General features: G+C 46.8%; 1 protein-coding gene across 2 annotated transcripts in view; it reads left to right on the top strand.

Moving 5' to 3' along the window:
- Positions 1-21,490, top strand: part of DPYS (dihydropyrimidinase) — a 59,017-nt gene that overhangs the window by 20,473 nt on the left and 17,054 nt on the right. For both annotated transcript variants that reach the window (XM_039527006.1, XM_039527005.1), the window contains exons 5-7: positions 4,408-4,564; positions 14,577-14,718; positions 16,970-17,112. In XM_039527006.1, coding sequence (XP_039382940.1) covers positions 4,408-4,564; positions 14,577-14,718; positions 16,970-17,112 — 442 coding nt within the window. The remainder of the gene's footprint in view (positions 1-4,407; positions 4,565-14,576; positions 14,719-16,969; positions 17,113-21,490) is intronic.

Raw genomic sequence — 21,490 nt, 5'->3', positions numbered from 1 at the left:
CCACAACTATTTTCAAACAGAACAGACTTTACAGCAAAAGCAGTCAAAAAGACCGGAAGGGGCTTGCTTCCTGCTTAGTATTTTTCATTAAATATAAGAAAATGTGACAAATGCAAAGGTATTATGGGTCTGATCTGTCACTGCACTACCCCAGTATAGTGTCTATAGGCACAAGCAGGTTGAGCTAATAGAGCCTTCCCTCAGAATGTTCTTGCTTGTTGGTTTAAGGCAGGTTCTAATATTATTTTACCACTAAATTCAGTGAGTCATGGTCAGAATGAAATGCAAGAAATAGTAAAATCAGCAAAAATGTCCAAATTTAACCTGGTGAAGCTGCAGCACGCTAGACTCAAGGCCATTACTGAAATGAATCTGCAGGTTTATGCTCCTTCCCACTCATGGGAGCACCTCGGGTTATGTTCTGATTGCAGAAACTTCATCATGAGTGATGATACATGAGCTAGAAAGAACCAGCTTGACTCATGCATCCCAGAGTGTGCTGGGCTGAGAACGGAAAACATCTATGCACTTGTAAACGAGATATGGAACTATTGGCAGACAATCATGGAACCCCACAGTGCCATTTTTTTCAGGCTTTTTTCATGGTAGTTCACAGTGAAGTTCACTTTGGAAGGAATTCTCTCCTCTGCTGCTGCGCCAGCTCCAGCAGGGGAGAGTCCCCCTGGCACAGGCTTTGTGTAAGCATTGCCGCCAAAAGACCCAGGGTAGGAGGCATGGTGAGTGTGGGAAAGGAGTGTTGCAGGTTGAATGTGTAGGTGGAGCTGCCCCCACAGAAAGCTGAAGACAGGCTGCTGTAACCTCAGCAAACCCTCAAAAATGTCTGTTACATCAGAGGTCTGTTGGGCCCCTGCGGCCAGGGGCGGCTCCAGGCACCAGAGCAGCAAGTGCGTGCCTGGGGCAGCAAGCCGCGGGGGCAGTGTGCCGATTGCCGTGAGGGCGGCAGTCAGGCTGCCTTCGGCAGCATGCCTGCGGGAGGTCTGCCGGTCCCGCGGCTTTGGTGGCAATTCGGCGGCAGGTACGCCGAAGGCGCGGGACCGGCGGACCTCCCGCAAGCGCGCTGCCAAAAGCCGCCTGACTGCCGTGCTTGGGGCGGAAAAATACATGTGGCAGCCCAGAATTGGGAGAGCACACGTGTGGCCTAAACTCAAATCCCCCACACCCCGAACCATGGCTGTGAATTTTGTGCTGTGCCTCTTAGAAGGCAGTGCAGAATCCCATCCTTTAAAGTTTGAAAATAAATGGGTATAATACAAAGGATCTATTGCTTAGATCTTGGAAGAGAGTCCTGGGGTTCCCATCTTTTTTTCTTTGTAGCCTTCTCCTCCTCTCTTTGCCTAACTTCATAATACAATTAGATAAATGGGATTGGAAGCTTAAAACTCTGCAAGTTAAAGACCAAGTAATAACGAGAAAAATAACATTCACCAGTATGTGACAAAGCAAAGCAAACTGAGCCAATGGGAGAAGATTACTAATATCTGTGTCCTGAAAGATGCTGAAACCATCTGGTAACTAATGTAGCTGGAGAACAAAACTAGAAGCCCTACACCAATAGCTGCAGGCATATCGGGATTGATCGAAACTTAAAAATGGTCATACAGCATTTTTGTATAGCTAATCTTCACAAAGCAATTGAGGAATGGCACAACACCTGCTGAGAATATAACTTAAAAAGAATGCCAAGCACCAAAGAAAGGCACTGCTTGCACATCTGAAAACTTCAGCCCCTGTGAACTGGTGGCACTAGATTATTTTGACATTGAATGAATGAGATTTTTTGTGTCATCTCACAGACATTCACAAATAAATTAATTACTGGTAATGCAGTGACTGTCTGTGTGCAAATAAAACAGTCACACAGACATCAGTATCTGGTTTATTGAGCTCTAGCTTGTTGGTGAGGCCATGCCTTATCCCTTTCAGAAGGTGTGAGGGGACAGTTAATTTCCACTGGGAGAGCCACAAACAGAAGTTGCCCTCCAGAGGAGACCTTAAATTGGGGTAGCACTTGTCACAGTGCAACATCCTTCCCTCATACTGCGTAGTGCTGTGAGCACTGGATAATAACTCACACCCGTGAGGTGGGAACTTTCCCAACAATCTTGTGGCCCAGAGAAAAATGATAGAAAATGAGCCATGCAATCGTCTGTGTGGATACTGTAACCTGTTTGTAGTAATGTAGCAATTTACTCTGTGGCGTAGCTTCATCAATATGGGTCTAAGCGCTTTGACAGTCATCACAGCATGAATCTATGTATCTATCATACTTATGTATACCTATATAGTACACATGTTTATGATTAGAGCTGGGCTTTTCTGTCCCACCATTTTTTCCCCATTCTGCATCATGGCGGGAGGAGAGGTGGGAAGAGAGAAAAGAAAGCCATAGACTGGTGGGTAGGACACTCACGTGGGACATGGTAGTCTGGGAGTTCAAGTTCCCTGTTCTGAACCTGAGTCCCCCAAATCCCAGGTCTGTGCCCAAACCCCTTGGCTTTGTATCTCTGTGGCTTTGAACAGAATTTCCATCCTGGACCTGAAAAACCTTTCCCCACAAGAGTTTTGGCTTTGTTACATAGTGATTTTCCTTTTTTTTTTTTTTTTTTTGAAAAAATATTACATCCAAATAATTCCTGACCAGCTCTCCTTATGGTAGGCAGTATCTGAGCACCTCAAAACCTTTATTGTATTTCTCCCCCCACTCCTTCTCTGAGACAGGACAGTGCTATTATCCCCATTTTGCAGATGGGAATCGAGGCACACAAGCCTGCTAATAAACAAATCCTACATCCTTCAGTCTGGCTGTAGATGTGTTGTCCCATTCCCATGTACAAAGAAAACATTGAACCAGAGGACCAGTGTTTATGAACCTCACATGTTCAAACCTTGCAGTCATGTTTTACTATGGCTCATATCAAAGCTTGCAGATAGCTCTCCACCACAGAAACATTTATAGTTCATCAAGTTTCCATCAAGCTTTGTAGGTGCACCCATGAAGGTTCATTAATTCCACAGTAGCGGGATACCAGTCATCCCACAAAAAGCGCAAGTATAGTATTGTGCCAGCAACTACTGAGTTCAATCCTGGCTCTGATGCTGAAAACTTCAGTGGTCTTGGGAGAGTTGCTTAGCCATTTTTGTCTGCTTTACCCCATTTGTAAAATAGGGATAGTAAAATATATTTTACCCTCCTTCAGAAGGGTATGGAGAGGGTTAATTAGTTTATGCTTGTAAAGGCTGTATATAGATACATAAAAAGTATTACTGTTTATTCCTTTAAACAGGCTGTAAGGCAGCTGCAGAGCAGAATAAAATTCTCACCCACCAGGGAAACTATCCAGTCACACCTGGAACCATTATGATATTTTGGGCAGCCCGATTTCAGTTAACCAGCTGTAATGTCACAGACTCCAGATATATTGCATCTTTGATTTCAATATTCTGTTATAGAGGGTCACCAGAACTAGGGCCTTATCAGTGAATGTGCGGTGATAATACCAGTGAAAGTCATTTAAAATTATCTGATATCATCTATGTTTTTGATAATGCTTGTTATAATTTTATTTTTACATTGATTGTGTGATGATGTAGCCACTCTGTAATTAAGGTTGGTGCTAGCAGCTTTTAGTAATCATTTTATTTTCAAACTCCAACACTACCACCTTCCCACAGACATTCCCCCTGAAATTTCATATGATACATCTGGGTAGAATTTTCCTGTGGAGTCTTGTTTTTTTTTTTTTAAAGGCTTTTAAAGTTACAGTGATTAAAAATGTCCCTGTGGTTGACCAGAAGTTTTATTAGCTCTTTTAGCTCAACATCTCTCCAAAATGACTCCAAGTTAGTTTTGTTCTCTTGATTACCTGTTACACAATTGCAGTTCAGACAGTTAAAAATGTAAACTTGGAAGGTCTTTCTCTCTATCCCTATACCATTACATAACTGACACATTTTATAATGCCAAGAAAAACAATCGTTCCAAATATATTTATCCCACTATGAAGAAACGTCTAGACCTCTGATATGATTTAATGTAACCTGGGATTATGTTCCTTTTGAAATGTCTTCTACACACTAAGCAAACAATATAAAAAATCAATAATAATATGTCTGACAGAAATATAATTGAAAAAGCTTTCCCAAGCAACATAAGAAAACATATCAGAGGATGATCAATAATTTATTCATAATGGAGATGCTATATTACAGTTTACATGTTGTATTCTATTGTACATTAGTGTCTAGTTTAAGATGACAGAGACTATACATGTTTTTCAAACTTAAATCCACCATCTTTAGGAAGAGCAGGGAGGAGAAACTACAAAACCAGCATTTTACAGTCTTAAATACTTTTTAATGATATTAACTCCGATCTTTGTTTTTCAGGGAAGGTAGTATACGGGGAGCCTATTGCTGCTAGTCTTGGTACAGATGGCACTCACTACTGGCACAAAGAATGGCATCACGCCGCAGGATATGTCATGGGACCGCCACTGAGGCCAGACCCTTCAACACCTGATTTCCTCATGAACTTACTGGCCAAGTAAGCAGACAAAAAAGCAGTGACAAGTCCTGCTGTATTGTGTATGAGACCCATTAGATGATTTATTAATGGGTCACAGCTACAGCACTTTCTGTATTCAAATAAATAAATAAAGTTGCTAGCAAATGAGTGATGGGGCAGCAAGGCTGCACGTTGGCAGAAAAGGTGTAATCAGATGGCAGGATCTGTAACCACACTTTGGGATGCCCCGCTCCTTGGCTGACCCTTTTGATTAGCAGGAGTTTGAACCCTGCATCAAACTGCTGAGTAAATTCTGCTGACTCATGGTGCCAGTTAGGGCTAGTTCACTCCAGTAGCATGACCCTCTACTCAGAAGGAAGTAGGGGCAGAGACTGGGGGGGTCCTGCAGGAAGCCTTAGGAAACCAACCATGAGCAGAAATCTTAAGCTGAGACTTTATTGGTGACTAAAACAACAAAAACAATGAGGAATCCTTGTGGCACCTTAGAGACTAACAAATTTTAGCCCCTGAAAGCTTATGCTCAAATAAATTTGTTAGTCTCTAAGGTGTCACAAGGACTCCTTGTTGTTTTTGCTGATACAGACTAACAGAGCTACCACTCTGAAACCTGAAACAACAAAATAAGTCAAATCTAAAGAAAGGGACACATTTGTCATTCTGCAGCATCTGCAGGTCATAGAGATTAGGATTGGACGAGACCTCAGGAGGTCATCTAGTCCAACCCCCTGCTCAAAGAAAGACCAACCCCAACTAAATCATCCTAGCCAGGGCTTTGTCAGCTGGGCCTTAAAAACCTCTAAAGATGGAGATTCCACCACCTCTCTAGGTAACGCATTCCAATGCTTCACCACCCTCCTAGTGAAATAGTGTTTCCTAATATCCAATTTATACCTCCCCCTCTGCAACTTGAGACCACTGCTCCTTGTTCTGTCATCTGCTACCACTGAGAACAGCCTAGCTCCATCCTCTTTGGAACCCCCCTTCAGGTAGTTGAAGGCTGCTATCAAAATCGCCCTCATTCTTCTCTTCTGCAGAGTAAATAACCCCAGTTCCCGCAGCCTCTCCTTGTAAGTCATGTGTCCCAGACCCCTAATCATTTTCATTGCCTTGTCTCCAATTTGTCCACATCATTTCTGTAGTGGGGATCACAAAACTGGACACAGTACTCCAGGTGTGGCCTCACCAGTGGTGAGGGGAATAATTACTTTCCTCAATCTGCTGCTGGCAACACTCCTGCTAATGCAGCCCAATATGCCATTAGCCTTCTTGGCAACAAGGGCACTCTGTTAACTCATATCCAGCTTTTCATCTACTGTAATCCCCAGGTCCTTTTCTGCAGAACTGTTGCTTAGCCAGTCAGGCCCCAGCCTGTAGCAGTACATGGGATTCTTCCATCCTAAGTGCAGGACACTGTACTTGTCCTTGTTGAACTTCATCGGATTTCTTTTGGCCCAATCCCCCAATTTGCCTAGGTCACTCTGGACCCCATCCCTACCCTTCAGCTTATCTACCTCTCCCCACAGTTTAGTGTCATCTGTGAACTTGTTGAGGGTGCAAACCATCCCATCATCCAGATCATTAATGAAGATGTTGAACAAACCCAGCCCCAGGACTGACTCTTGGGGCACCCCGCTTGATACCGGCTGCGAACTAGACATCGAGAAGTTGATCACTACCCGTTGAGCCTGATGATCTAGCCAGTTTTCTATCCACCTTATAGTCCATTCACCCAATCCGTACTTCTTTAACTTGCTGGCAAGAATACTGTGGGAGAACATATCAAAAGGGAGGGGGGAGGGATAGCTCAGTGGTTTGAGCATTGGCCTGCTAAACCCAGGATTGTGAGCTCAATCCTTGAGGAGGCCATTTGGGGATTGGTCCTGCTTTGAGCAGGGGGTTGGACTAGATGATCTCCTGAGGTCCCTTCCAACCCTAATAATCTATGATTCTATCTATGAAAAGTTTTGCTAAAGTCAAGGTATATCACTTCCCCTGCTTTACCCATATCCACAGACCCAGTTATCTCAGGAGGCAATCAGGTTGGTCAGGCCCGACTTGCCCTTGGTGACTCCATGTTGACTGTTCCTCATAGAATCATAGAATCTCAGGATTGGAAGGGACCTCAGGAGGTCATCTAGTCCAGCCCCCTGCTCAAAGCAGGACCAAACCCAACTAAATCATCCCAGCCAGGGCTTTGTCAAGCCTGACCTTAAAAACCTCTAAGGAAGGAGATTCCACCACCTCCCTAGGTAACCCATTCCAGTTCTTCACCACCCTACTAGTGAAAAAGTTTTTCCTAATGTCCAACCTAAACCTCCCCCTCTGCAATTTGAGACCATTACTCCTTGTTCTGTCATCGGGTACCACTGAGAACAGTCTAGATCCATCCTCTTTGGAACCCCCTTTCAGGTAGTTGAAAGCAGCTATCAAATCCCCACTCATTCTTCTCTTCTGCAGGCTAAACAATCCCAGTTCCCTCAGCCTCTCCTCATAAGTCATGTGTTCCAGCCCCCTAATCATTTTTGTTGCTCTCCGCTGGACTCTCTCCAATTTATCCACATCCTTCTTGTAGTGTGGGGCCCAAAACTGGACACAGTACTCCAAATGAGGCCTCACCAGTGCTGAATAGAGGGGAATGATCACATCCCTCGATCTGCTGGAAATGCCCCTACTTATACAACCCAAAATGCCATTAGCCTTCTTGGCAACAAGGGCACACTGTTGACTCATATTCAGCTTTTCGTCCACCGTAACCCCTAGGTCAGGCCTGCACAACATGCGGCCCGCGGAGCCTCACTGTGCGGCTTGTGAGGGGATTCTAAATCCCCCGCACATGGAGCTGTGCGGGCAGCCCAGAGCCCTTTGAATCTGGGCTGCGCCAGGAAGCAAAGAGCTGTGGGCTGCTGGCAACCGTGGGGAGCCCTTTGAATCTCAGCCGCGGCTGGGAGTCAGAGGGTTCTGGGCTGCCGGCAGCGGCGGAGAGCGTAGAGCCCTTTAAATCCCAGCAATGGCCGGGAATCAAAAGTCTCTGGGTTGCCCGCAGCCACGGAGAGCCCAGAGCCCTGTAAATCTCAGCTGCGGCTCGGAGTCGGAGGGCTCTGGGCTGCCGGCAGTGGCAGGGAGCCCAGAGCCCTTTAAATCCCAGCCGCGGCCGGGAATCAAAAGGCTCTGGGCTGCCCACAGTGGCGGGGAGCGTAGAGCCCTTTAAATCCCAGCCACGGCGGGGAATCAAAAGGCTCTGGGCTGCCCGCCACTGCAGGCAACCCAGAGCCCTTTAAATCCCAGCCGCGGCCGGGAGTCAGAGGGCTCTGGGCTGCCCGCAGTGGCAGGGAGCGTAGAGCCCTTTAAATCCCAGCCGCGGCCGGGAATCAAAAGGCTCTGGGCTGCCCACAGCCGCGGGGAGCCCAGAGCCCTTTAAATCCCAGCCGCGGCCGGGAATCAAAAGGCTCTGGGCTGCCCGCAGCCGCGGGGAGCCCAGAGCCCTTTAAATCCCAGCAGCGGCGGGGAATCAAAAGGCTCTGGGCTGCCCGCAGCGGCGGGGAGCCCAGAGCCCTTTAAATCTCAGCTGCGGCCGGGAATCAAAAGGCTCTGGGTTGCCCGCAGCCACGAGGAGCGCAGAGCCCTTTAAATCTCAGCCGGAGCCGGGAGTCAGAGGGCTCTGGGCTGCCCACAGAGATTCCCAGCCGCGGCTGGGATTTAAAGGGCTCACGGCTCCCCGCGGCTGCCGGCAGCCCAGAGCGGTTTGAATCCTGGAACGCGGCCGCTGTTTGCCCCCTCCCCAGACCTCTGCCCCAACTGCCCCCCAGGACCTCCACCCCCTATCTAAATGCCGCTGCTCCTTGTCCCCCAATTGCTCCCTCCCAAGACCCCTGCTCCAACTCCCCCTTGGGACCCCAGCCCCTATCTAAGCCTCCCGTCTCCTTGTCCCCAACTGCCCCCTCCTGAGACCCCCCCAACTGACCCCCAGGACCCCACCCCCAACCTGTCCCCTGATAAACCCCTGGGACTCCCATGCCTATCCAACTGCTGCCTGTCCCCTGACTGCCCCCCTGAACCTCTGCCCCATCCAACCACCCCTGCTCCCTGTCCCTTGACTGCCCCCTGGAACTCCCTACCCCTTCTCCAACCTCCAGCCCCCTTACCGTGCCACTCAGACCAGCGTGTCTGGCTCCATGCAGCTCCAGACACATTGCTGCCATGCTCCCCCGTGGAGCCCACAGCCCCCCGCTACCCCCCGCCAGCACCTGCCTTCCAGATTTGAACACCTCAGGATTCAGGAGTGCTCAAGATCAGTTTGGGCAGCTGTTACTTCATTTCTCCCAAATCAAATATACTGATCCACTGTAACTTGCTGTAGAAAAAGCAGGATAAAATTGAGCAAGAAATGCTTATTAGCACTGGAATTGCTATTTTCAACAGCCATTGCCTTTTTGTTTGTTTAAGGAAGACAGTGATATTGCATTGGCAAATTCCCCATAGAAAGAAAGAGTGGAACAAAAGAATAATAAAGGCACCTCAACTTTTCCTCATTTATGGAGGACAGTCTTATAATATGCATCCAGATATCCTCCAATCACACAAGCTGAAAATTGTTCCACTTTACTGCAGCTCTGTAACCATATGGGAACCAATCCTGTCTGTGTTTTGTGCACATCCAAAATTCCTGCTGAATGACCTGCCCTGGGAGCATTACTAGTGACCCAGGGCTGGGGAGGCAGGAGGTGTGTGTGGGGGGGAGGCACTGGTAGGGGGGAGCCCAGGGCTGGGGCAGCAGCAGGGTGGAGGGAGGGCACTGGTGGGGAGGAAAGGGGGAAGCCCAGCGCTGGGGCGGCAGGGGGTGTGTGGGGGTGGGGGGAGAGCCCAGGATTGGGGCAGCGGGGGGGTACAGGGGGGAGCCCAGGGCTGGGACGGGGGGCAGCCAAGTTTTTTTTTGCTTGAGGCAGCAAAACACCTAGAGCCGACCCTGCCGGGTTCCCCCAGCCGCCGGAGCCCCGAGCCCTTTAATTTGACCCTGAGGGCTCCCAGCCACCTCTTCAGCTGGGAGCCCCCGGTTGATTTAAAATAAAGTATCACCTCCCCACCCCCAACCTTCCTTTTTGGCCCACAGCTGTTTTGGTGGGGCGGCGCTGGGGAAGGAGGGTTTGTTTCTGCAGGGCTGGGCGGCCCTGGGGCGGGGTGTTTCTGCGGGGCCGGGAGGTTTTGGCCCTCGGCTGTTTTCTTTGGAGGAATGTGGCCCTCGCCGCTTTACGAGTTGTGCAGGCCTGCACTAGGTCCTTTTCTGCAGAACTGCTGCCCAGCCATTCGGTCCCTAGTCTGTAGCAGTGCATGGGATTCTTCTGTCCTAAGTGCAGGACTCTGCACTTCTCCTTGTTGAACCTCATCAGATTTCTTTTGGCCCAATCCTCTAATTTGTCTAGGTCCCTCTGTATCCTATCCCTACCCTCCAGCGTATCAACCACTCCTCCCAGTTTAGTGTCATCTGCAAACTTGCTCAGGGTGCAGTCCACACCATCCTCCAGATCGTTAATGAAGATATTGAATAAAACCGGCCCCAGCACCGACCCTTGGGGCACTCCACTTGATACCGGCTGCCAACTAGACATGGAACCATTGATCACTACCCGTTGAGCCCGACCATCTAGCCAGTTTTCTATCCACCTTACCGTCCATTCATCCAGCCCAGACTTCTTTAACTTGCTGGCAAGAATACTGTGGGAGACTGTATCAAAAGCTTTGCTAAAGTCCAGAAATAGCACATCCACTGCTTTCCCCTCATCCACAGAGCCGGTTATCTCATCATAGAAGGCAATTAGGTTAGTCAGGCATGACTTGGCCTTGGTGAATCCATGCTGACTGTTCCTGATCACTTTCCCCTCCTTTAAGTGGTTCACAATTGATTCCTTGAGGACCTGTTCCATGATTTTTCCAGGGACTTAGGTGAGACTGACTGGCCTGTAGTTCCCGGGATCTTCCTTCTTCCCTTTTTTAAAGACGGGCACTACATTAGCTTTTTTCCAGTCATCCGGGACCTCCCCCGATCGCCATGATTTTTCAAAGATAATGGCCAATGGCTCTGCAATCTCACCGGCCAACTCCTTTAGCACCCTCGGATGCAGCGCATCTGGCCCCATGGACTTGTGTTCGTCCAGCTTTTCTAAATAGTCCCGAACTACTTCTTTCTCCACAGAGAGCTGGTCACCTCCTCCCCATACCGTGCTGCAGAGTGCAGCTGTCTGGGAGCTGACCTTGTCTGTGAAGACAGAGGCAAAAAAGTATTGAGTACACTAGCTTTCTCCACATCCTCTGTCACTAGGTTCCCTCCCTCATTCAGCAAGGGGCCCACACTTTCCTTGACTTTCTTCTTGTTGCTAACATACCTGAAGAAACCCTTCTTGTTACTCCTAACATCTCCGGCTAGCTGCAACTCCAAGTGTGATTTGGCCTTCCTAATTTCACTCCTGCATGCCTGAGCAATGCTTTTATACTCCTCCCTGGTTATTTGTCCAAGCTTCCACTTCTTGTAAGCTGTTTTTGTGTGTTTAAGACGAGCAAGGATTTCACTGTTAAGCCAAGCTGGTCGCCTGCCATATTTACTTTTCTTCCTACACATCGGGATGGTTTGTTCCTGCAACCTCAATAAGGATTCTTTAAAATACAGCCAGCTTTCCTCGACTCCTTTCCCCATCATGTTATTCTCCCAGGGGACCTTGCCCATCAGTTCCCTGAGGGAGTCAAAGTCTGCTTTTCTGAAGTCCAGGGTCTCTGTTCTACTGCTCTCCTTTCTTCCTTGTGTCAGGATCCTGAACTCGACCATCTCATGGTCACTGCCTCCCAGGTTCCCATCCACTATTGCTTCCTCTACTATTTCTTCCCTGTTTGTGAGCAACAGGTCAAGAAGAGCTTTTCCCCTAGTTGGTTCCTCCAGCACTTGCACCAGGAAATTGTCCCCTACACTTTCCAGAAACTTTCTGGATTGTCTGTGCACTGCTGTATTGCTCTCCCAGCAGATATCGGGGTGATTAAAGTCACCCATGAGAACCAGGGCCTGTGATCTAGCAACTTCTGTTAGTTGCTGGAAAAAAGCCTTGTCCACCTCATCCCCCTGGTCTGGTGGTCTGTAGCAGACTCCCACCACGACATTACCCTTGTTGTTCATACTTCTAAATTTAATCCAGAGACTCTCAGGTTTTTCTGCAGTTTCATACTGGAGCTCTGAGCAGTCATACTGCTCTCTTACATGCAACGCAACTCCCCCACCTTTTCTGCCCTGCCTATCCTTCCTGAACAGTTTATATCCATGACAGTACTCCAATCATGTGAGTTATCCCACCAAGTCTGTGTTATTCCAATTACATCATAATTCCTTGACTGTGCCAGGACTTCTAGTTCTCCCTACTTGTTCCCCAGGCTTCTTGCATTTGTGTATAGGCATGTAAGATAACTCACTGATCGTCCTGGTGTCCCAGTATGGGGCAGGAGCCCTCCCCTCTTGCACTCACCTACTTGTGCTTTCTCCCGATATCTCACTTCCCCACTTACCTCAGGGCTTTGGTCTCCTTCCCCCGGTGAACCTAGTTTAAAGCCCTCCTCACTAGGTTAGCCAGCCTGCTTGCAAAGATGCTCTTCCCTCTCTTCGTGAGGTGGAGCCCGTCTCTGCCTAGCAATCCTTCATCTTGGAAGACCATCCCATGGTCAAAGAATCCAAACCCTTCTCTCCGACACCATCTGTGTAGCCATTTGTTGATTTCCACGATTCGACGGTCTCTACCCTGGCCTTTTCCTGCCACAGGGAGGATAGACGAGAACACCACTTGCGCCTCAAACTCCTTTATCCTTCTTCCCAGAGCCACGTAGTCTGCAGTGATACGCTCAAGGTCATTCTTGGCAGTATCATTGGTGCCCACGTGGAGAAGCAGGAAGGGGTAGTGATCTGAGGGCTTGATGAGTCTTAGCAGTCTCTCCGTCACATCGTGAATCCTAGCCCCTGGCAAGCAGCACACCTCTCGGTTTTCCCGGTCAGGGCGGCAGATAGATTACTCAGTCCCCCTGAGGAGAGAGTCCCCGACCACCACCACCCTCCTCCTCCTCCTCTTGGGAGTGGTGGTCGTGGAACCCCCATCCCTAGGACGGTGCATCTCATGCCTTCCAATCAGTGGAGTCTCCTTCTGCTCTGTTCCCTCAGATGTATCATCCACTCCACTCTCTGCACTAGTACCTGCGGAGAGAACATGAAAACGGTTGCTCACCTGCATCTGTGTTTCTGGTACATGGACGTTTCTGGTACTCTTTCCTCTTCTGGAAGTCACATGCCGCCAATTATCCTCGCTGGCCTTCTGTCCCCGCTGCGTAGCCTGCTCTGAATCTTCAGAACATTGTGCCCGCTGAAGCTGATCCTGATGTCTATCCAGGAAATCCTCATTTTCTTTTATGGAACGCAGGGTTGATATTCGTTTCTCTAGACCTTGAATCTTCTCTTCCAATATGGAGATCAGCTTGCACTTTGTACAGACAAAGTCGCTTCTATCCTGTGGAAGGAAGACAAACATGGCGCATCCTGTGCAGGTCACAACAGCGGATCGCTCAGCATCCATAGTCTCTTCCTTCTAAGAGCTTCCTTACTGGTGGCAGAAGCTACTCAGGAGAAACCTGCGAGAGGGTGGCCTCAGTAGGCTCTCTCCAGGCAAACTCCTTCTGTTTGCCTCTCTGCTGTTCGCTGCTCAGCTGGGTCGCAGCTGACTGCCTTTTTATAACAGTCAGGCCCAGCTGGAACAAAGCACTCCCAATTCACACTGTTCAAACAAGCAATCAAACAATCAAGCACACGGTCAAACTGCCAAACTGTCCCCTCAACGGACACTCAGATACTCACCAGCGCAGTCCCCCTAATGCAGCACTTAACGTACCTCTGCTCAGACAGATCCCAGGCAACCTCCTTCTGTCTGCCTCTCTGCTGTTCACTGTTCCTGATCACTTTCATCTTCTCTAAGTACTTCAAATTGGATTCCTTGAGGACCTGCTGCATGATTTTTCCAGGGACTGAGGTGAGGCTGACCTGGTCTGTAGTTTCCTGGATTCTCCTTCCTTTTTTTAAATATGGGCACTATATTTGCCTTTTTCCAACCATCCAGGACCTCCCCTGATTGCCATGAATTTTCAGAGATAATGGCCAATAGCTCTGCAATCACATCAGCCAACTCCCTCAGCACCCTCGGATGCATTGCATCTGGCCCCATGGACTTGTGTATGTCCAGCTTTTCTAAATAGTCCTTAACCTGTTCTTTCACTACTGAGGGCTGCTCACCTCCTTCCAATACTGTGCTGCCCAATGCAGCAGTCTGGGAGCTGACCTTGTCTGTGAAAACCAAGGCAAAAAAACCATTGAGTGTTTCAGCTTTTTCCACATCATCTGTTGCTCAGTTTCCTCCCCCATTCAGTAAAGGTCCCATACTTTCCCTGACCACCTTCTTGTTGCTAACATACCTGTAGAAACCCTTCTTGTTCCCCTTCATATCCTTTACTAGCTGCAACTCCAATTGTGCTTTGGCCTTCCTGATTATGCTTCTGCATGCTGGAGCAATATTTTTATACTCCTCCCTAGTCGTCTGTCCAAGATGTGGGGCCTGATTCTCTTCTCATTGACACTGGTGCTTATTAGGAATAACACCGTTGAACTCCAGTAACACCGGTGTAAAATTAGCATGAGAGCAGATCTGGTCCCTTTGGTTGAGGCAAAGTGGGGATGCTACCTGCACACAGAAGGCCTTTGAAATATCTAAAACAAAGCATAGAAAAGTTGGATGTCTCCCCTGGGGTGTGGTAGGAGAGAACTTCATTGCAGAGGAGGACTGGATGTCTCTATTTGGAAGCAGTTAGTCTTCATGGGGGCAAGGAACTGAACTCGGATTGGCAGGGCTAGCTGTTCTTTCAGGAGGGATAGCTGGGCATGGCCAGTCAGTCTTCCCACAAGCTCTCATGTCCATAGGAGTGTGGTGGCATATTTCACTTCATGGCATATCTTGTTTCTTTATAGTGGTGACCTAACTGTGACAGGGACTGACAACTGCACCTTTGACATCTGCCAGAAAGCTCTGGGGAAGGATGATTTCACTAAGATCCCTAATGGAGTGAACGGTGTAGAGGACAGGATGTCTGTCATATGGGAAAAAGGAGTGGTGAGTATTTTTTCTCATGATTAAGCTGATGTTGGAGCAGAAAAATTCACCTATACCCCCAACAAAAGCTAATGTAACTTCTTAAAAATACTAGCTTTCCAGATCCCTTAGAGTAGCTATGACGGCACCTGGTTAGATGAAGCAGCAAGGACCCAAATGCAATTTTTGGTAACACATTTTCAATTCCTATTGACTCCAGAATCCAGTGCCCTCAAAGGAGGTGCTCTGCACCTCTCAGGATCAGGCCCTTTGGACTATAAACAAAAGCTGAAAGCTAGCAGTCACATTTTTCAAACTTTTATGACTAAAGCTAGAAATCTAAATAAGTGACCTGGTTTTCAGAAGTGTTGATTATATACCACATGCTGGGTGAGTTGGCACTGGAATGTAGAACACTCTGACCAATTCAGTACTATTAAAGGCTCTAGAGAACATTGGTTTAATTGAATTTTGAATTGAACTCCTTTTACCTGGTGAATCTGAATTTCTTGCTGGTAATGTACATTCAAAATATATTAATTTATCACTTAAGAAGTGCCCACCCATCTCTCTCTATTGATTGTGATCTATTTTGTAAACCTGTACTTGGGATGCAAAGCAAATATGCATGTTACACACTGGGTGGTATTCTGCCCTGATTTACAGTCTGTGTAATGTCAGGGGAATTCCCAAGGGTGTAAATCAGGACAGAATTTGCCTCCAGATTTACTATGCAAGTGAGTCATTAAACACACATACCATTTGCTGCTTTTGAAAGTGAAACACCTTGGTCAAAGTAACTTTTCAGGAAAGATCACCAAATGGGACTTAGTCATTAAATCTCTCTCTTTTCATACTTGTAGAATTGTATGGTGATTTTTTTTATAGTTAAAACTTTCTCCTTCCAGAGCACCAGTGCAATTAAGGCTGTCACAATTTCTTTCCTTTCATTTCTCTCCCCACCATAAATCTTTATTGTAGTTTGCTCACCGGGGTGAGCAAACTTTTTGGCCTGAGGGCCATATCTGGGTATAGAACTTGTAGGGTGGGCCATGAATGCTCACAAAATTGGGGTTGGGGTGCGGGAGGGGGTGAGGGCTCTGACTGGGGGCTGTGGATTCCGTGGTGGGCCTATAAATGAGGAGTTCGGGGTGTGGGAGGGAGCTCCGGGTTGGGGCAGAGAAGGCGGCGGGGGGTGCAGGCTCTGGGGTGGGGCTGGGGATGAGGGGTTTGGGGTGTAGTAGGGCGCTCCGGGCAGGGACTGAGAGATTTGGAGGGTGGGAAGGGGATCAGGGCTGGGGAAGGGGGTTGGGGCACACAGGGAGGTGTTCAGGGTGCAGGCTCTGGGTGGCGCTTAACTCAAGCAGCTCCTGGAAGCAGTGGCATGGCCCCGCTCTGGCTTCTACATGCAGGTGCAGCCAGGTGGCATCCGCAGGCACCACCCCTGAACCACCCTGTGGTTCCCGGCCAATGGGAGCTATGGTGGGAACAGAGCCAGAGGGGGGACATGTGTAGGAGCCAGAGAGGGGACATGCAGCTGCTTCTGGGACCCGCTACGAGTGGCCCCTGAACCTGCTCCCTGGCTGAAGTGCCAGAGCAGGGCAAGCTCCAGACCTCACTCCCCAGCGGGAGCTCGAGGGCCGGATTAAAACGGCTGGTGGGCTGGATCTGGCCCGCAGGCTGTAGTTTGCCCACCACTGTTCTATACCATTTAATCCAGAATGTTTATTGAGTAATAACAGTAGGGAAGAGATTTGCAGACCACCTTTCTGTATTGCACAATTCGGTATTGCCTTGCCTCCTTGTTACCCATTCACAGACCATCTTAATGTCCACCTTGTTATAATGATTCTTCTCTTGCATCTTAATACTTACCAGAGCTATCTGGAGCATGTGGCAGCTACTGGTGAAATTTAGAAGGATTATAGAGCCTAATCTAAAGTCACCTGATGTCAATGGGGTCTTTCCACTGATTTCAGTTGGCTTTGGGATCAGATCCATAGGCAGCTGCTCTTTGAAGTACCACTTTTGGAAAGTTAAAAGAAAATTATTGTATCAAACTCAGCTAATGAACATTACAATGTGTGTGTCAGTGGTATTATATTCATGTTTCATTTAAAGTCATCAATACAGCACAGATAGTTATTGAAAAGGTTGGTGTGGTGTTAGCTGACACCGCTACACCACTCAGCCATGTGTTTTTGATTACAGGAATTTATTTAATTCCTTCCGGACAAAATGAGTGTGTTTGCTTCCATGTACTGTTTTGCAGCACAGCGGTGAAATGGATGAAAACAGATTTGTAGCTGTTACCAGCACAAATGCAGCTAAAATCTTTAACCTTTACCCGAGAAAGGGAAGAATTGCTGTGGGTTCTGATGCTGACATCATTATTTGGGACCCAAAAGCTACAAGGTATGGTCTGAGTAATTAAATCCTGTTCATCCAGCCTTTTATGTGGGAAAAAGAAATGTGAAAGCATTTTGTATTGCAATAAGTCCCCAGGGTGGGGTGAGGGTAGGTCTTATTTTAATAGCACTGTCTGCACATAAATTATTCACAGGTTATTTGGCACTTACAGTACTGTATCTAATCAGACGTCTTTGATGTCTAGACAGACTGCAAATGTTTTTCTGGACTGCTGACCTGATAGAAAAACAGCAAGGTTTGTACATTATACTAAATACCCCTGTGTCTGAAGAGTAAAACTAACTAATGGAGTGCTAAACTCTATTATACAGTTCAATCACAAGGTGGCGCTGGGTGTCAAATGCTGTATTTAAGCTAACCTTAGCCATACCCGGCAGAGCATTTAAAAGACCTTTATAGTGAACACATCTGGAGTGTATCTCTGAGAAGGAAGCTTTGTAATCCATGTATATCTGATACAGGAGCCTGACCTGCTAGTAGCAGCCAGGCAACCCACTCTATACAAGAAGTACATGACACTAACCACACTGAGACCTCGGTGTAACTATGATCCATGCTAGCTAAGTTCAGCCTCCCACCAGTGCAAGAAGGCAGGAACAGGAAACAAGCATCCCTGGCTTCCCTGCGAAGGGCCCTAGCACAATCCTAGTCCTTGAACTCAAGGAAAGTGCGAGGGCTGCTCTAGGCTAGTGCCTAGTCTAAGAGGGTGGAGCCCAGGCCTCATTCTGCCCCTGCCCCAACCAGTTAAGTTAGTGTAACCCACTGGTGAGTGTATGTTATAAGTTCTTTGCCACAACAGCTTTCACCTCCAACTGCAAAGGTGCCATTTTTCTGTGGGTATCTTTTCAGTCTGGAAGGCTCTGCTTCCTTATTTGGACAGATGAATTTTACGTTCAGAAAATTCATTTTTTGTTTAAGATCTGATCCTGACCTGTTGCATGGGATTGGGAGATTTGCCTTTGAGTGTAACAGGAGCAGGATTGAACCCATAAAGTGGTTTGTGAGACGAGTACATTACTAAAGCTATGTCTACACTAGCACTTTTGTCGGTAAAACTTCTGTCAGTCAGGAATGTGAAATAGATTCCCCCCTCCATCCCACCCCCCGACTGACATAAGTTTCACCGACAGACACGCCGGTGTGGACAGTGCTATGTCAGCAGGAGACGTTCTCCCACCAACATGGCTACTGCTGCTCATTGATGGGTGCTGTAATTATGCTCCCTCCCCTTGGTATAGAGTGGCTACATGGGACACCTTATAGTGGAGCAGCTGTAGAGGTATAGCTGTGCTGCTGTAAGGTCTGTAGTGTAGGCATCGCCTAAGTATACAGGTGATGCTAATTCTCACTAGTAGCATCTTTACATGTTTCACCAAAAGTCCTGAAGAGGGCACACACAACCTACTGGAAAAATGAAGCTAGCTGACAGCCTTCAACCATTTGAAATATTATGCACAGGCAGGCTCATGAGCTTTGTTGCATTTTGGCAATGATTTGAAATTTCATAATAGCTGCATTCTTATTTATTAATAAATGTTAGATGCTGGCCCATTTGAAACAAAATCATTAGTGTCACTAACATGCCTCAGTCCAGTCCCCCTGGTAGGAAGCAACGGGGCTGCAGTTTTAAAGCACTGGATGTTACTAGTGGAAAGAACTGGACAAGTGCTGATTCATAACTATGGAGAATTGGGAGTGGAGCCTGGCGGAGGAGGCCCGCAGGGGAGATTCTGACATCTCTCTGAAAGATTACCAATGGTGATGTGAGGCAGTTAAAAAAAACCTACAAAATCAGCTGCATTAGCCCTTCTGTGTCATTGCACAGTAACAGCAAGTTGGGTGGTTTTGGTGCATGCTGAGTGTTTTTTGCTTTGCTTTGCTTTTCTTCCTCAGGTTATAAGAATCTAGTGGATTCAGAGTGACAGCTCAGTGAGCCAGTAGCTATTGCACTTGACACAGGTTCCATTTCCAACACTCCACCAGTCTGGCCAAGACTTTCATTTTAAGGGTCCATTTCACATTGAAATCTTTGGCCTATTTCTGCAGGATTCACTAGTTATTTTTGCAGAAAAAGTGTGGTGCATAATTCTCAGTTGTGTATGTATTTAAAAACCTCAGTCTCCTAGTTGTAATGCTTTCTGCATAGCAGCAAGCAGTCTGAGCAGAGACGTGTCAAATAGACAAACTAATTAAAATACTAGAAAAGATGTAATAAAAATTACTTGGAAGCCCAAGGCAGCAGTAACTTATTTTCTACCAATTTAGTATTATTTTAAGCTCCTGTACTTAAGTATTGATTAAACAGCACTTGAGTGGGAAAAGAACTGTAATATTATGGTATTTATGCTACATGGCATCGTCTTACAGACCCCAACACACACAGCACCCCAGTACATCCTGTACTTAAGAGTTGAGTGAAGAATCTTAGGGAAAATGTGTGTGGGTAGCAGATGTGCAGTGTTGTACTCACTGACCTTTATTATTTTTAATTCAGGCTTTGCCCATGAACGTGCAATACATGTTGATTGAAACTCCCCCCTCACTCCTGATTGCTCTCATTGGCTGTTGTATTGTGTGTGTGCATTTTGAGAACCCAAACCCCAATGAAACAAAAGCAATTAAATGTTACATTCCAAATAGGAGGGTCAGTGGGGAGCGCACAGCAATGTGCGCATACCAACACACATACTGTCAGCTGTTGTTTCGCTGACACCTTTTAGTGCCCAAGAAACATGGACAAGTAGTGATTTGGCCCTGCAAAGACAATGGGAGCAGAGCTTCTTGCAGGGTCAGGCTTTAACAGGCTTAATCTAAAGCTCACTGAAATCAATTGGAGCCTTTATGTTGACTTCAATAGGCTCTAGTTATCTAATGTTGGTGGACAAATCTGCACTCGTTTAAAAAAAAAAATCTGCAGCCTGTATCTGTCACATTTTTTGTCAATCTTCAGCCCCAGCTGTACATGGGGGAAAGCCACACAAGGTAACAACTTTTTGCCAAGAGACTGCTTGTTATTATACATAAGAAAGAGAAACACGTGTTAGCAGAGCAACTTGTGATGTCGTGGTGCTCTTAACCCCTTTGAAGTGTGAGCATAATTTTGAACATTTCATACATTAAATACCAGCAATTAGATACCATGGTGAAAGGTGTCTTTAAAAATACTAGGACACATACAATTGTGTGTGTGTAACACATGTGCAATGATATTTTCAGAAGATCTTATTCTTCCCTATATACGCACACTCACTCACTCAAAATCCAAAGTAGCTTTACTGAAGTCAGTATATTCCAGTGATGTGAGCAAGAGAAGAACCAGGCCTGATTACTTTAATAATCCTACTAAACCAAATGGCTGTGTTCATTCTGTCCCACTATGGTTGATCTCAGTCTGCATTTGATAATGTCTAGCCTGGAACAAGAACCTATGTAATTAGTAACCAAAGTTGGAGTACTTAAATTCATCAATGTACTCACTTGTTCAGGTCTTGGATGCTTTCAGTCAGATTATACCTTCCTTACATTGAGTAATTCCTTAATCCACCAGAAATCCCATTGCTCAAAACAGTACCATTTTCAGCCCCAGTAAAGATGGCAGATTTGGGCACTTAGATTGAAAATTGGCAGGAGCAGTTCAAATGCAAGTGCCATTAGCTGAGCAGTCAATATCATTCAAAGCAAATACAGGAACTTTCAGAAGCTTCCTGGTAATGCTGCTCAATGATGATCTTGTCAATGATAACAACAAACACTTTGATGCAAAATTGTATTGTCATGCTCTCTGGGTCAATCAGTGCTTCTCTGGCTTCTGTTTAATCAGGTGTTCGGTCATTCTTTCTACTTTTGCATGTACTGGGACACTTCAACTGTTATGGCTATTACCAGGGATTCCAAAAGGTCACACGTAACTGTGGAGGTTTTTTTTTTAAATCAATCAATTAATTTATTTTATCAAGGGCTATTAAGGAGACTGTACTTAGATCGTGCTGTACTTTCTGAAGATTAATACTTGTATTACACTGCTGTAAAGGAGCTTTGTGGAAGGCAGCCTCCAGAAAATCCATTATGTTATCTAGTAAATTTTTATCACTGCCATTGGATTTCTTTCTTACTTGTGCCATCTCCTATGAATTTTGTGTGTCTCTTTTTGTTTGGTGACATGCCCACCTAGTGTGCCTCTGCTATAGTATGCTGAAGTACACTCATCAGGGAGGCTAAGGATTTTAGCTAGCTTCCACATCTTTCTGACACCTTTCCAGAGTTTAGTGGCTCTGTGCTAATGTATGATAGGATATGATCCCTAAGGATAATTCCATCATGGGCACTGTTACTCACCACTGTGGCAGTTGTACCCATAAAGGTA

This window comes from Mauremys reevesii, linkage group 2 (assembly GCF_016161935.1).
Source record: "Mauremys reevesii isolate NIE-2019 linkage group 2, ASM1616193v1, whole genome shotgun sequence".
Lineage (NCBI taxonomy): Eukaryota > Metazoa > Chordata > Testudines > Geoemydidae > Mauremys > Mauremys reevesii.
Note: the sequence above shows the minus strand (reverse complement) of the source record. Positions and strands in the feature narration are given on the sequence as shown.